At 43.5% G+C, this 17,500-nt stretch overlaps 1 protein-coding gene across 1 annotated transcript in view; it reads right to left on the bottom strand.

The window, feature by feature from the left end:
• Nucleotides 1-14,727: 14,727 nt before the first annotated feature.
• LOC311246723 (forkhead box protein O6-like) overlaps nucleotides 14,728-17,500 on the bottom strand; it is a gene marked incomplete at both ends in the record, with an annotated part of 37,864 nt that continues 35,091 nt past the window's right edge. The window contains one exon of the mRNA XM_084336946.1: nucleotides 14,728-16,443. Coding sequence (XP_084193072.1) covers nucleotides 14,728-16,443 — 1,716 coding nt within the window. The remainder of the gene's footprint in view (nucleotides 16,444-17,500) is intronic.

The following is a 17,500-nucleotide window of genomic DNA, read 5'->3' as shown; positions in this document are numbered from 1 at the left end:
CGTGTAGTGTATCTTGTAGACCAGGCCCATTGCAAGTTGCTGTACTCTGTCGTCTACTCCAGCGGTTCCCAAACTTTTTTGGCCATGCACCCCCGTCACCTCCCGACCTAGCTGACGCACCCCCAATGCCCAACATAAAAAAGACAACACAGTCTATTCATAGGTGCACTAAAGGCATCAGGTTTAATCCAATAAGAACACATACCAAAGTATGACAAACAAAATAAAATACTTCACCACACGAAAGAACAAAATGAGAATTACATGCATAGACTCAGAAACAGATTGGCAAAAAAAAAAAAAAAAAATTGGTTGAATCCACGTCTGAGATGCATCCATAGGTGGGAAATATGTCCGTAGCTGCTCAGTGAGTTGGTTGAGGTGTTCTGTTATTAGGCTGTTTACAGGTTCACCCATGACAACTTTGTTTCCCTCCAAGAACGCATGAAGTGTGTATAATGACTATGAGTATAATTATTATAATAACTATAATATACGCTGCCACAATAATAGCGCACTGATCCCAGTCGCGCGCCTATGGCCTTTTGGCAGGAAGTAAAGTGCATTTTGGATACATCTTTATTTTTATTATTATTATTAAAACATACGTTTTTAATTTAAAAGTTTAGTAAATTTCATGAGTTACACAGTGAAAATCCCCATTTTAAATAATGTATATTAGTTATATTTATTAGTAAAATAACACCATAGCACAGCCATTAGCCTTTTCATGTCATGCACCCCCAAGAGGGCTCTCGCGCACCACAAGGGGTGCACGCACCACAGTTTGGGAACCACTGGACTCTACTCTAAGCCATCCTAGGTTGTCAAAGTGGGCAGGGGTGAGGTGGGTTCTAGGAGTAAGGTCAAGCAGTAGTCTGACCAGTTTGTTTTGAGATGTTTGTAATTTTATTTTTAGCGCCTTTGAGGTGCTTTGTTACCATGATGTGCAAGCATAGTCGTAGTACCCTTGAATGAGTGCTCCTGCCAGAGTCTTCAGGGTATTCTTGTTTACCAGAGAGGAGATCCGGTACAAGAATCGAGTTTGTTGGTTGACTTTTTTTATTACATTGGATGCCATTTTGTCACAGGAAAGATTTGCCTCTAGGATGGAACCCAGGTAGGTAATTTCTTCTTTCCTTGTGACAATATTGTCACCCACTGTAACTGAGAAGCTGTCGGTCTTGCTGAGTTTGTTATTTGAACCGAAGAGAATGGACTCTGTTTTGCCCATGTGTAATGATAGTTTGTTATCATCAGTTAGCTGACGTTGCTGCAACTAGCCAGAGATAGTTTTGGCTAGCTAACACACGTCAAAAAGTTCACAATAACTTGTAGTTAATCACCAGGTATATATATTTTTTTAATGTAGGCCTAGGTTGAATAATTTGTATAGGAAAACGTATACGGACAGCTGAAAGGAAAATCTTTCTTGTCATCAGTTGATTGACAGTTGAATGCCAGTTGTGACAGTAGGTGCTGTGCGTGTGAACATATGGGAGAATGACAGGTGGGTTATATCATGGCATGTAATTCACTTCAGATAGCCAAGGTAGACTACTGTATATAAGTAGGCTACATAACTACATCTCACCAACTAAATAACGTTGTTGGGCTTGGGAATTTCAAACTGAGTGAAAATGAAGTGAGGGGGTCCGTGAAAATGGTCTAGGGCAGGGGTGGCCAACCCGCATGCGGCTCTTTGCCCGTCAATGTGCGGCTCTTCCATCCATAACAAAAAAAGATTATATATATGTATATATATATATATATATATATATATATATATATATATATATATATATAATTTTTTTTTTTTTTTTTTTACTCATTCCATAGAATAAACATTTAATTTTTTTTTTAAATGGTCCATTTGCATGTTCTTGGTATCTGAATCTATGGACATATATGGATCAGTGTCAGAAATAGTGTGTCTGTTACTAGGCTTGAGTACATTGTAATGAACCAAAGGAGAATATCAATTCTATTTAAAAAAAATATATATTATCTTTGACTGTGAATAACACCATGCTAAAATTTACCAGACCTGAAAAATCTAAGCAAATGAATAAAGGGAAGATGATTAAACAGAAGGTTTTGTAGATACAGTACTGAATTCTGCCATCTTTTTTATAATGTAAATTTCTCCACCATTTTTCATCGTATTGCAACACCGTTTTTTGCAAGACGTTCACAGAAAGGTAGAGAAACTAACTGCGTTCTGTTTTATGGCAATAACGTTCAGGTTTGTGGGAGATAATCCCCAAAAATAAGAGAAATAAAAAAGTCAATCCAGAAGTCAGATGATTGACAGGGGCTGGTGTGAGCTGGGTAGGGTAGTTTTTCAAAATTCAAAAGCCCTGAGTCTCTTCCTTCAAAAGACTACACTCACTTTTGGCTGTGCCACTTCCTCCTGTCAATATGCGCCGGTTTCCGACTCAATGCCCTGAGATTTCTATAATCTCATATATCACCAATAACAGTTAAAATAATTGGTAAACAAACATAATGCTGAAAATATACACTTTTACTGTATATCTCGGGCTTAAGAGGTCAACCCTGTGAGGCCCAAATTAAAAAGACATTAGCAACTTCAGAGGCCAGAGGGTGGGACATATAAACACATTTACTATCAAATAGCATTGTGAGGCTGAACAACAGGACCAATTGACTATACATGTGCTTAAAAATGTTTAAATAAACATTCTTTTTTTAAATGGCTAAAAGTGATTTTGTAATTTTGCAACCGTGGGTCTCTCAGGGTACTTTTAACCCTGTGAGGCCCAAATAAAAAAGACATTAGCAACTTCAGAGGCCAAAGGGTGAGACCTATAAACACATGAAGGGTGCCGTGACTGAAAAAGAAGGTTGAGAAACGCTGGTATATGGTGTGGCTCTTTGTGGTACCACAGTAATTTTTGTGGCTCTTAGTCTCTGACTGGTTGGCCACCCCTGGTCTAGGGAGTCACAGTGATAATTATGTGCTGGGAGGGAATAAAATGTGTCACACATCCCAGGAAATAATAACTTACTTACTTTTACTTAGGCCTTTTATTCCTTTCGGAACATAAGCCATTGATGAAATGGAAATAATAACTAATAGCTGAATAATACAAAGGCTACAAATAAATTAATCAAATCATGTTTTAAGGTACATAAAACATTTATATATTGATGTGTTTTTCCCTTGACTTTAACATAAATCTATTTTCTTGAATGCTATTGGTCTCAAAGGTATCACCAACAGAATGGGCACCCTAAAGTTGGTGGGAATGACACCTTAAGTGTTTTTCTACTGTGTTCGGTTCCAAAGTTATGGATCTTTGAATATTTTGGGCGGCCATCTTGGATTTGACCTCTCCCGGGCCCAGAGGTCAAATCTGACTTCCCTCCACATCTGAAAATAAACCTCATGGTATAAACTTACTAGAAGTTTCATGCTTTTATGAAAAGGTGCACAATTCCTTTGATTCAAAGGCTTAACCGCTGTACTATAAGTAGAAAAATGCTATTTTAATCTAGATTAATTACAGAAAATTTTGAGATTAATTAGTAAACATTTTTTAATCTATTGACACCACTGACAACAAATAAAAAAATAATCATAATAAAAAAAAACTGAGCCCTCCCAGTAACCCACCCCCCTAAGTCCCCACCCAGCACCCCCCCCCCCTATACACACATGCATCTAGCATCTAATTAGTGTCCGCTCTGCAGGTACAGGAGAGCTCTGATAGATCCAGCAGGTCAGCAGGTCAGTTGCTATCCGCTGTACTATTAAAACCAAAGCTTGTAACAGATATTTACTTGAGTAAAATCATGGAATTAATGTCAAATCAACACAAATAAAGTATATTTAGATTCAAAGACTATTTAGCTTTCTTTGAATATAGTTTCTCTCCTGTGAAATACAAATGTTCAACAAATCCATAAACATTGATTCAGCTAGACCTCTTTCTTATATCCGTGGCGCTAACAGAAATAAAAAAACAACCCAGGCCTATGTTAAAGTGCAGATTGGCTTAGAGGACGATAATGTCTTGTATGAACTACCAGAAATATAAATCATTTTAAAAAAGTTCATAACGTTGAAGATTTTTCACTCCATAGATTAATCTAGATTCATTTATTTTAATGCTTTAAATAATTAAAATTAATCTCCAAAGTGGGCGGCCAGGTGGTGCAGTGGGCAAGCCACTCACCACCAATGCTGGAGACGCTGGGTTCGCGTGTTCGATCCCAGCTCTCCACATTGTTTTCAGTTTGGCTGGTCGTCCGTACTAATACAATTGGCAGTATTAGAGGGTGGGAAAGCTGATGGGTGGGTCCTGGGCGTTGTAAACAGAAAAATACTCCTACAGTTCGGTCGGGGCGCCTGCTCAGCGAAGGAAGGATCTGGAGGGAGGTAGTGTGACCTTCCACACGTCACACTCTCCCAGTGAAAATCTGAGCTGCCAGGCTGGATAGCATGTGATAGTCGCCGGCCTCCCGGACCAACAGTAGGGGGGGTGCGCAACAACCAGGAAGGGAGTTGGGAATTGGCATAACGACTAACAGTGGGATGGGAGAAAAATCGGAAAAAGAGGAGGGGGAAAAAAGATAGTATATAAAAATAAAAAAAGCATTCACTTTGACAGCCCTAATTTTTATTTTTGTGTGTGTGTGTTTCGGTGACAGTCTTTCAATTTCAATGTATTTTTGTGGTTTGTGTAAAAAGAAAAAAAAACAATAAAAATATATAAAAAATTAAATAAATAGTCCTTACTATTTGGTATTCCAAAAAGAATATTCCAATTGTGTGATCGCAATTTCCAGTATTGGTGTCCATCTGGTCCCGGACATAATTTGGCACAACTTATGGATCGAGTGTGCCAGATGCGTTTCCAAGTGGTCGGATGAAGCGACTTACTCGGCTCTATCTAAATATAGCGCCCGGAGACATTTGAGTGTAACACAGAGTTAGATATAAGGTTTCAAAGGGTGGGCGACACTGCCATCTGGCAGGATGCGGCCGGTATTGCACTTTGGTGATCTCAAAATTAGGGCTGCAACTAATGATTATTTTGGTAGTCGACTAATCTGTCGATTATTTTTTCGATTAGTCGACTAATCAAAAAAAATATATATTTAATTTTTTTTTTTTTAAATAATATATATATATATTTTTTGCACTACCTATCTTTGTGAAAGTGGCTTCTCAGCTCTGGTCCAGCTGAAGACAGAGCAGAGGAACAGATTGGACATTGAGCATGACCTCAGAGTTGCTTTGTCTACCATCACCCCAGACTTTGAGACTCTTGTCAGGAGCAAACAACATCCCCAGTTATCCCATTAGTTCCCTGGGATGTTAAGCTAAGAAGTCTGCTAAGAAGGATATATTATTTATTATTATTATTATTGTTATTATTATTATTATTATTATTATTATTATTATTATTATTATTATTATTATTATTATTATTATTATTATTATTATTATTATTATTATTATTATTATTATTATTATTATTATTATTATTATTTTATTATTATTATTATTATTTTATTTTATTGTGTTTTTAGCCCTAGTTGCACTTTTGTTGCAACCCCAGTTATACCATTAGTTCCCCCAAACTTACTGTCGGTCTGTTATGTTAAGCTAAGAAGTCTTCAGCTGGACCAGAGCTGAGAAGCCACTTTCACAAAGATAGGTAGTGCAAAAGAAATATATAATAATAATAATAATATTTTTTTTTTACGACTAATCGACGCAAGAAGTCTGCGTCGACGAGTTTTTATGATCGACGTCGTCGATTATGTCAACTAATCGTTGCAGCCCTACTCAAAATCCTTTCATATGGCAACACCGAGGTCAATGGATGAATAATGAATAAAAATAGCGAATAAAAGAAAAAACGACCAAAACCCCAGATAGCTCGGGTCTGGCGTCCAACGCATGGCGAGTTAACCTGAGATATCTCGTGTCTGGCAATTAAAGAGTTAATTGCGAATTTTTTCATGTTGAGCTATAGATTGTGGATGAATACACACAGAAAGGTACACCATGCCAATGTTCTAGCTTTATTTGTTTTAAACGAGGTGATTTAGAAATGTGTCCAAGCGTGCGTAGCACATTGCAATTTCAAGAGGGGTGGACCGTGCGGGAAACAGCAATGACGTAACCACTACACCTCCCTATAGGGCAACTGTCAATAAATAAATTGTTGTTTAGTGATCAAGATTCTTTTTTTTTTATGTAAATGTTTGGCAATTTTTAGTTTGGCAAAGGTTTAAGGCTGTCAAAGTTAACGCGGTATTAACGCGTTATCGCCCAATTCTATTAACGCCACTATTTTTTGTAACTCACGATTAACTTTTAACTAAAAAAAATAACACTTTTTTTTCGCTCAGGTGTATTGTTGATGCTCTCATTGATACTATGTTTGTTTCTGAAGTGTGTGTGTGAGATATATAGAGAGAGGGGGGTGAGAGAGATGAGGAAGGGGCAAGAGAGAAAGAGAGCTGGAGAGTGTGTGTGTGAGAGAGAGGGGGGGGGGTGTGATTACTCAGCCCTTGTGTGGGTGAATGTAACAAGTTCCTAACGTTTTCTTACCCCTATTATGTCATGCACACTTTCATTGTTTTAAATTATTATTTTCTTTTAAGTAATTTTGTGCATCACTCTGTTTTGAATTTGATGCAAATTTGCAATGCATGAGGCTCATCCTTTTGTGTTAAACGGCTGCATAAAGCTCCATTTAAGGTAGAAAAAAAATTCGATTAATTTGCGATTAATCGTGAGTTAACTATGGACAATCATGCGATTAATCGAGTTAAATATTTTAATCGATTGACAGCACTTAAACGTTTAGGCCTACTTGCAACTTAAACATTTATATTTCATACTGAATTTTACACTCTTGACAACAACCATTTTCTAATAATATAAGCATAGGTGTGTGGCAAGGACATCTGATCTGATTACCAAAATATATTTAAGCTACTGTAGTTAAGTCAGCTGTTGCCTGGGAGCAGTGTGAATTGCTTAAGATCTCCTGTTCTGACTCTGGAGAAGATGGTATGGACATTTCCCATAATGTTTGTGTGTTCCTTTAAGATATAGCTTACTGTAGCTAGTTTATTTTATTTATTTATTTTTTTATTATTGGTCTTTTTCCCCCTCCATTTTCCTCCGATTTTCTCCCATCCCAATGTTAGTCGTATGCCAATTCCCAGTCCCTTCCTGGTCGCTGCGCACTTACCCCCCACAGTCAGATCATCTGGGAGAGTGGAGGCTACCACGTGCTTCCTCCGACACACGTCCAGCCAATCACCGCTTCTTTTCACCTGGCAGCGCGGATTCTCATCGAGAGGGCGTAGCGTGTGGAAGGATCACACTATCCCCCTCAAGTCCTATCCGCGCTTAGCAGGCGCCCCGACCGAACTGTAGGAGTCGCTGTTTACAACGACCCGGACCCACCCCGCCAGCTTCTCCCACCCTCTAATACTGCCAATTGTATTAGTGCAGACGGCCAGCCAAGCTGGTGACAACCCCGGAGCTGTGAGCTGGATTCGCCTCCGGGGTTGGTGACGAACGCAATCTCCGCTCGGCCACCTAACCGCCTGTAGCTAGTTTATTTTAATGTATTCTTAATAGCCTATTCAGAATCCAAATCTTGTCATTTTAAATGAAGACGACCACCTTGATTAAGATTAAAATGGTTGGCATTTCAAGCTAAACATTTATTTTATTATTATTTATAAATCTTTTGGGGGGTACATCTATGGCAAAATCCCACTCAATTGAGACCGTTCTTGGGTCCACTGCTGTATATTCACTAACACAGTCTATGTTAGCAAAGGGGGATGGGGGAAGCACTCAAGGGTAACTTCCCCCCTGCAGCTTTGACAAGGTGCTGTCAGTTAGCTAGCTAGCTAGCAGTGTCCCCCACCAGCCACTAGCGCAGGGGGCAGCCCTACCATATTATCACCGGACTAAGTAAGGCAAGACCTGCTACACACTGCTTGAGTGGGTGAATAATGACACTTTAACACAGCTCCTCTGTGTGTGTCTCTCTCTCTCTATCTCTCTCTCTGATAATGAGGAACAGAAGAACCAACCATCCCTCAGGTATAGATAGCACCTGGACTGAACCGTCTGCCTCTCTCTCTCTCTTCCTCTGTCTCTCTCTCTCTCTTTAGAGAAAGGCTTGTTGGAGGAGTTGGACTTTGGACCCATGCCAGCATCTCAGTCTCAGTTCCACTCAAGCAGCCTCAGTCTGTTGAATTACTGAAATCATGAAACATATCATGAAGCTGACATATGCTGGGTGACTGAATGGGTTCATTGGAATATAACAAAATACAATTTATTCAATAAAACAAACAAAAAAAGATATATTTTCAATCTGGTTTTCTGTCTCCGTCTCTTGACTTCCTTACCATAAATAATCTCCCTCTCTTCCTCCACACCTACATCCTTTCCTTTTCTTTCTCACTTCTCTCCCTGCGGAGGGGCTTTGCAGAGTGGAGTCAATTAAAGGCGTACATCTAAGCCAGAACTGTTTGTGTGTGTCTGTGTATGAGTGTGTGTGGTATTTTCAAAATTGTCTGTGTGCATACCTGGTGTGTGTCTGTGTGCATGTGTATGTGTGTCAGTCCATAAATGTGCACCTGTGTGTGTGTGTGTGTGTGTGTGTGTGTGTGTGTGTGTGTGTGTGTGTGTGTGTGTGTGTGTGTGTGTGTGTGTGTGTGTGTGTGTGTGTGTGTGTGTGTGTGTCAAGGCAGGGGCTCCCCTGGGTCCTGGCAGTATGGCTGCACACTCCTGGAAAACGCCTCCATTGGGACTGGGACAGCTGTGGCCAAACTATACAGCTACACAGGCCATAACAAGCTTTATCACACATACACACACACTTATTTCTGCCACCTCTGTCTTTGTCTATCTATCTATCTATCTATCTATCTATCTATCTATCTATCTATCTATCTATCTATCTATCTATCTATCTATCTATCTATCTATCTATCTATCTATCTATCTATCTATGTCTTAGGGCTGGGCGATATAACGATAACGATAAATATCGCGATATATTTTAATAATCAATATCGAATATCGAAATAATTTTTTTTTTTTTTTTATTTTTTATTTTTTTTTTTTTACCTGCAACAGGGCAGTTTTAAAACCAGAGACAGTGGACAGACTTGTCTTTCTTGCCTGCAACTTAAAGTAATGGCTTTGCTTGTCCAAATGACAATACTGACCAAATTCAGATTTCTTTTTCTCTTGTCCATTTATTTTGTTTGCTTTCTAATTTAAAATACATTTTGAAACCGTCTGTACACAGTAGGCTATGTGTGCTAGCAGAACTAGACTCCAGTCACGAGTCACAGTGCACATGTGCGGTGGTTTGTCCACCAAAAAAGCGCCAAAAGATCGAAAATAAACTAGCAGAGCCAGAACTGTTCAACTCCTCTGGAGCCACAGCCAGCTGCAGCCTGAGAACTGGAGTGTGAGGGGATGTAACACTAAAGATGGCGGCAATGACAAAGAATTGCTGCAAAATAAACATACATCTGTTGTTAAATTTTTTTATTTTTTTTTTATTTTTTTTATACTTATAACAATTCGATAATTATCGATATCGAGAAATAAAATAAAATTATCATATCGTTATCGCGATATGATTTTTTTCCATATCGCCCAGCCCTACTATGTCTATCTATCTATCTATCTATCTATGTCTATCTGTCCGTCTTTCTATCTGTATGTCTATCTGTCTGTCTTTCTATAATGTCAGTTTATCTATTTGTCTATATATATCGATCTGTCTGTCTGTCTGTCTGTCTGTCCACCTGTCTGTCCGTCCGTCCGTCCGTCCGTCCGTCTGTCTGTCTGTCTGTCTGTCTGTCTGTCTGTCTGTCTGTCTGTCTGTCTGTCTGTCTGTCTGTCTGTCTGTCTGTCTGTCTGTCTGTCTGTCTGTCTGTCTGTCTGTCTGTCTGTGTTGTCTGTCTCCTTGGTTAATTACATCCCAGAGTGATAGTGTCAGTATGTATACCTCAAACTGAACCTAAGCAAAACAGAATTGCTCCACCTGCTGGCCAAATCCTCCCCCCTGACCGACCTTTCCCTCACAGTCGAGAATGCAGCTGTGACCGCGTCCCCGACCGCCAACAACCTTGGTGTTGTCCTCGACGACCAGTTGAACTTATCCGCTCACATCGCAGCAACAACCAGAACCTGCAGATTCCTCCTGAGCAACGTCAGAAGGATCCGCCCCTTCCTGACAAAAGAAGCCACCCAACTCCTCGTCCAATCAACAGTCATCTCCTGCCTTGACTACTGCAACGCACTGCTTGCTGGCCTCCCGGCCACTGCCACCAAGCCTCTTCAACTCATTCAGAACGCAGCGGCCCGCCTGATCTCAAACCTACCAAAGTCGGCCCATGTCACCCCACTTCTTAGGGACCTGCACTGGCTCCCCATTGCTGCACGAATCCGCTTCAAGGCCCTCGACCTGGCATACCGTGCGGCAAAGGGAACTGCTCCCGCCTACCTCCGGTCAATGGTCTCTAACTACACACCCTCAAGACCCCTACGCTCTGCATCTTCTGGCCGTCTCAGACCCACTCCTATCCAAGCTCTGGGAGGGTCATCAAGGAGAACCTGCCTTTTCTCAGTCATTGCCCCACAACGGTGGAATGAACTGCCCACCACAGTTAGGACAGCCGAAACCCGTCCAATCTTTCGCCGTCGACTAAAGACGCACTTCTTCAACCATTATCTGAAATAATAAAAAGAAATAATAATAAATAAAATAAAAATCTAACCCTAACTAATAGGGATGCACCGAATGGGAAATTCGTGGCCGAAACCGATACCGAAAATAGGAAACAGTTGGCCGAAAACCGAATGCCGAAAGGCCGAAAATTATTAATAGAAATATATATATATAATGTATTTGTATTTGTTCAGCTACCTGATTATGACAAAAGACATGATTATGGCAAAACTTTACTTAAATAATATTAATAAAAGTCAAGTGCATTTTCTTTTCTATGTAGGATAACTACAACCAAGTGCATTCAGAACAAAGCCATGGTGCTTTAAAACTGCATAAAGATCTGCACACACGAGAGGGAGAATAGCTTATAGCAGACTTAATAATGTTACTGTAGTGGCTACAGTAAGCATTTTATATAAAAGTACTCTGTATTTTTGTATGACAACTAATAAAGAAACTTGAACTACTGTCATAATTCACTGCGTTCTAGCCTACATGGAAGGACTTGTATTTACTATATCTCCCGTGACTCTTAGCGGGGGATGACGTCGCTTAAGAAAGACGATTGAAAGAGGAACTGAAGCGTTGTTAGCTAGCTTAACGCTAACGTTAGTTAAGGTTTTTAACCGCAACGGGCATATAGTAATGGCGAGGATATAAAGCATGTTAAAGAGGCATTTATTGGACGCGCTGCGCGCAGAGTTTACATAGAAACAGCGCGACTCCCGAGTCCCAAGAGGAGTTATCACAGGCTGCTAGAACGCAGGACTGAAGAGCTCACGTTGGCGCATGTAATGACTGAAGCCGCGTTTTGATTACGTCATCACAACAACACGCGTTAGGTTACAGGTTGTTTATGTTCTTTGACTTTCGGTGATATATTTTCTGTGAAAAAACTCTTTCGGCCAAAAGCCGAAAAGGAAATTTTTGGCCATTTTCGGCCGAAAGTTTTCGGCCACCGAAATTTCGGTGCATCCCTACTAACTAACCTTACTGTCATGCACTTGTCCTAATAAACTAACCTACACTGTAGCACTCAACACTTTGATGAACATTGTTACTCAGCTGATAGAGTTGTACCCTTCCTGATGACTTGTCGTACAGAACTTGTAAGTCGCTTTGGATGAAAGCGTCAGCTAAATGACTAAATGTAAATGTATTCACCCCAACAGTCACCACAGCCGCCACCAGGGCATATCCTCTGTGTGAACCTAAACTGTTAACTTCATTCACTAAACATGTTACTGGGATCTGGGCCCTACAGTACCCTTCCCTGTCGACACCAAGAGTCTAGTTTCAATATGTCTGCTTCTGTTCTGTTTATCCATATCCATATCCATCCACCTGAAGGCTGGAAAACTGAACATGCCTGAAGTCGGTACACTCCTTTTTTATGCAATAAAGAGAAGTCAAAATGCTCCCTTTCTCTGACACACACACACACACACACACACACACACACACACACACACACACACACACACACACACACACACACACACACACACACACACACACACACACACACACACACACACACACACACACACACACACACACACACACACACACACACACACACACACACACACACACAAACACCTCTCTCTCTATCCCTCATCCACTCTGGAACACAATCACAAAGTTACTATCACACATACACTCCCCGGCATAGAAGAGACTTTTCTTTATTTGTCGTTCACACACACTCACCCCCTCTCCCTCACACATACCCAGTTGGCATCCTGGCTGAGCGCTCACCGACAAGAGGGGGGTCCGTATGTGTTGTTGTAGATATTAACGGGGGAAAAAATAAATCAAGAAATAAACCAATTAACATGCAACACGCATCCCTTCGGCCCGCCAGTCACGTTGTGAGAGAACGAGCACTTGACGAGAGCGCGTAAAAAGGATCTGCGACAAAATCACCTCCGTTGTTTTCCAGGCTGACAAATCCCTGCTCTAATAAGTCAAGGAAGCGGGAGAGAGACGACGACACAAGGCTTTTCTTTCCTCTCATTTCAATTTATTTAACAGTCACCAGATGAAGCGTTTACATTCTCTTAGAAAAGAAATAAGACAACAAAATGTATATTCTTGTTTTCGAAGTTCTCACTGTTGTTGTTGTTTTTTTTAAAACTATTATACAATATTCTCAATATATAGATTTTGTACAAAATAAAAGTCGGTAAACGGCAAAGAAAAAAACATGACATCTTAATGGAAAATAACGGGGAGAAAAGAAGAGGGGGAGGTGCTCACAATACTACCACGCTCAGGAGAGACAAAGACTGATCTCTTTCATAAATAAATATAGTAACATCAGATATTATATATAGCTCTATTTTCCAATAGCGGCTGTTGCTAAACCTTTGTAGTGTTGGGGCTATAACATGTCCGCTTTTTCAAGCCCCTCTAACTTCTCTAAATTCCACACATTTTCCACACGGAAATGACTATAGCCAGCGTGACTAAAACCCATGAAATAAAGGTGTTTACCTCAATTATAGGTCTGATAGTCTGTGCCGTACTTGACCTTTGGCTGAAACAATAATGCTCGCCCACCCCCCCCCCTCTTTTCCTTTGTTCAGAGCACTTGGTACAAACCAAAGCACACAGTGTCTCCTTGAGGGAAAATATAGAATAGGGGTGTCCTCCACCTCCTCTTCCTCCTCCTCTTCCTCCTCCTTTCCCAAGGCTAGCAACACACAAGGGTGTAGTGGCTTAAGACTCCTCCACTTTGAAGATTAAAAGCAAGATGCTGAATTTCAATCAAGCCGCATTAATGGCTCGGTGTGAAGAATGGTCACTTTGTCTCCACTGGCAGAGGGAGAGAGAGAGAGAGAGATATGAAGAGACAAAGAGAGAGAGAGAGAGAGAGAGAGAGAGAGAGAGAGAGAGAGAGAGAGAGAGAGAGAGAGAGAGAGAGAGAGAGAGAGAGAGAGAGAGAGAGAGAGAGAAGCTGGCACCAGAAAGTCAGGTGAGATAAGGTGACACACTATTTTAATTCCCCAAATTGCATGCTAGCAAGTATTGATAGAATCCAATTAAGGATGTAGCGACAATTCTCTCTGAACATGACAGGAGGGCGTTAACAAAGAGCTATTTTCGCCAGCAAAGTCATAGCAAAGCACCACAGTCTGTACGCAGGAAGCTTCAAAGACTAGTAGCACTGATCTAGGAGTAATGATTAGTCACATGTCTGTATGAGCTTCATTATGACCTACTGTAAGTGCCAAATTGGTTTCAAATTAGCATTCTCCATTCTAGGATATTTTATGCATACTGGCCCAAATGTTCTCATCTTCAATTAGGCCAGCGATGAGGCACAGGTCATTTGCGATGCGTTTTAACTAACGCTGAATTTAAATGACGCCCGAGATCACATCGCAATGCTACGCGGGATTCTTTGCTGTGAGTAAATTACTCCCTCGCCACTGACGACGAAGGCATATGAGAATAGAAGCCCCATTAAAATGCAACGCAACATCTGATACTTTTATAAAAAAAAATGATCTTACGGAGCCTGCCATTTCTTCATTTGTTCCCATCAAAATAATGCGTCTGTCTCAAACCAAGCCAAGTTCTGGTGCCGCCCGGATGTGACCCACTTGCATTAAAGTGCATCGAGAGTCCAGGTGTCGTGGTACAGTAGAGTTCAGGTCTCGTGGTACAGTAGATGGGGGAGCGATGTCGGGCAAACACAGCTGAGAGATTGTCATCACAGTATAGCTGATGTGAGAAAAAACTAAAAACAATGTGACATGAACTAGATCTCTTGGGGGAGGCAAAAAGAGGGAAAGAGGGGATCAACACAACAAACAGAGATGGGAGTCGACTGAGTGTTGGTCCTATAGTCTCTGTGGCACGTCATGTCACAGGAATGTCACAGTCCGGCACAGTGTTTTGTGGGTGGTGTAGTCTTTTTCTTTAAGGTGGCGGCGTATTGAATCTGAAGGTCTCAGCCTGGCACCCAGCTCTGGTTGTTGTGGGTTTGCTGAGGGCCTGCCAGTCCACCCATGCCCATACTCATACCCACCCCCATACCCATGCCCATCCCGATGCCCACGCCCTGGGCCAGAGAACAGTCGAAGTTAAAGTCCATCTCCTCTCCGGAGTCCATGATGTCATGGAGGAGGATGGACTCCACGTCGCAGTCCAAGCTGCCATGGAACATGTCAATGTCCAGGTCCGCCGGCAGTCTCTCGTGTGGGTGAGGCTGGTGGTAGCCATGGTAACTGTTACCTCCCCCGCCTCCTCCCGCCATACCCTGGCCGTGGTGGTAGGGTCCATCGCCCATGCCTTGGTGCTGCGGGCCAGGGTATGTGTTGTGGCGGGGGTGTGGGTGCGGGGCGGTGGCCAGATGACAGGAGTCCTGGGGCATGCCCAGCATACCGGCCGGGTTGGGAGGCAGGGTGGTGGAGGCGGGGAGGTGGGCGTGTGACGGGGGGCTGTACAGATAGGGAGCTTTGTGGCTGTAGGGCTGCAGGTGGCTGGTGTTGACCCGCGGGGCCAGGGCCGAGGGGCGGGGCGGCGTGTGTGTGTGGTTGTGGTTCTGAGTGAGGCTGTGGCCGAGGCTGTGGCTATGAGCTGAGCTGTGGGTGTGGTGGGGTATGCTGTTGTGGTTATGACTTGGGTTATGGCTGTGAGTTCCGTTATGGCTGTGGACCGAGTTGTGATTGTGAGTTCCGTTGTGGCTGTGACCGTTGTGAAGTCCGGGGAGGTGGCAGTTGGACCCAGCTCCGTTACTAGCTGGCCCCATCAGGGGGTGACTGTCTCTGTCCTGGCCCAGCAGCATGTCCTTGGCACAATACTGCTGCCCAGCTGGCCCCCCTGTTAGCAGACTCTGCAGGGCGTTGGTGCTGGAGTATGCGTGCATGGTGCCAGAGAAACTAGCTGGCTTGTTCTCCTGGATGGTCTGCATGGGCGAGTGGTGGCGTAGCAAGCCCATGCCAGTCTGCCCGTAGCCACTGTAGGAGCCCTGACCCTTCACCCCAGAGCTATAGTGGTAGACTGGGGCTTGGTGCTTGTGTCTGCCAGGAGGATGCTGCTGCTGCTGCTGCTGATGCTGATGGTGGTGGTGGTGGTAGCCATCATCTATCAGCCTCTCGTCCAGGCTGATGGCCCCGGTCAGGTTAGCCAGCTGAGGCAGTTGCTCCAGGGGAGGACAGTGCCCTCCGGCCCCCATAGCAGGAGAGCGAGCACTGGAAGGCGAGGGGTAGAGGTGAGGGGAGGCGGAACAGGAAAGCCCTCCCTCCTCCGGTTCCTCTAATTCTCCTTCAGCCAGGATGGGTGACAGTCGCCCGCTCAGTGTGGAGGCCGAGGAACTGGCCCTGGAGTGGAGGTCCGTCCAGGCGTCGAACTCTCCCTCCGTCCCGGTCGCACTCCCGCCTCCGGGGAGGACTTTCCCCGGGGGGCTGCCTCGCTCCGGGGAGCCCTGGAGGCCCCCAACGGCGGGTCCGGTTCCCATCCCCGGTCGGCCCACTTTCTTGCCCCTGACACGGCCCTTGCTCTTCAGGTACTTGGGGCTGTTGTCCATGGACACTGCTCGCCGCCGGGGGGTCTTCCCCATCTTCCCTCCCTCCGGGTTCAGCATCCACCACGAGCTCTTCCCCGTCCCCTCGTTCTGCACCCGGATGAAGCGCGTGTGGAGCGACAGGTTGTGTCGGATCGAGTTCTGCAGAGAGAGGGAGAGGGAGGGAGAGAGAGAGAGAGAGAGAGAGAGAGAGAGAGAGAGAGAGAGAGAGAGAGAGGGAGGGAGAAAGAAAGAGAGATCAAATTAGATTGTGCTGTATATTTACATCTTTCATCATTTGTTCACCGAGAGTGCTTTCCATGTTAAACACACTTGAACGAATGAAATCTGCATAATCATACCTATTGAACCTGTTCCGGGAGAAGAAGGGAAAAAAAATTACCATCAGACATCCAAACATTCTGCAGTCTGACATAACCACACTCTCTACTGCTGCTTTCCACGTTGCTGTGAGTTCAAACTGGAGCCTGGTGGTGTGTGTGTGGGGGGGGGGGTTCGTAGATTAATTTATGATCGATACACAGCAGACGGTCTACATGCTGAGCACCGCTAAGCTGCTATCAAGTCACCATAATGACTATGGCCACACGAGTGCTCCTCAGTAGCCACACCAAACACGTGGAAATCAATTCTCAGTATATGTGAAAGTAACACTGGGTTCAGAAAGACACTCGGGGGAGAGCTACAGTTGGGCACAAAGTGAGACTGTGTGTCAGCCAGTCTCCCGTGAGCCCGGAGAGGAGATTCCTGATATGCAATCCCTAAGACACACTGTCCTCCCTCCCCCCTTCTTTTCCCATCTACCCATCTCTTTCCACCTCCACTTCTCCCTTTCAGACAGGTGGATGTGAGCTGGTATATGGGCGTATGTTTGAAGTCGGTGCCAGTCTGGCTCGGCGTCAGCCCCCCCCCCCCTTTCTCTTTTCTCTCTCTCTCTATCTCTCTCTTCCTCTGCTAGCCCGAGTGGGGGGATGTATCGCAAGATTGAGCCGAGGGCAAGAAAAGGCTAATGGCTGTATTCCCCCTCCTTCTCCTTCCTCCCTCCTACATCTACCTTCACCCTCTCTCTCTCTCTCTCTCTCTCTCTCTCTCTCTCTCTCTCTCTCTCTCTCTCTCTCTCTCTCTCTCTCTCTCTCTCCTCTTCCCTCCCTCCTTTTCTATTTTATCACATTCCCTCTCTCACTTTCACTTTTCACCC

This window comes from Notolepis coatsorum, assembly GCF_963971535.1.
Source record: "Notolepis coatsorum genome assembly, chromosome: 19".
Taxonomy (NCBI): domain Eukaryota; kingdom Metazoa; phylum Chordata; class Actinopteri; order Aulopiformes; family Paralepididae; genus Notolepis; species Notolepis coatsorum.
The sequence above is the reverse complement of the archived record's forward strand: the minus strand, read 5'-3'. Positions and strand labels throughout refer to the sequence as shown.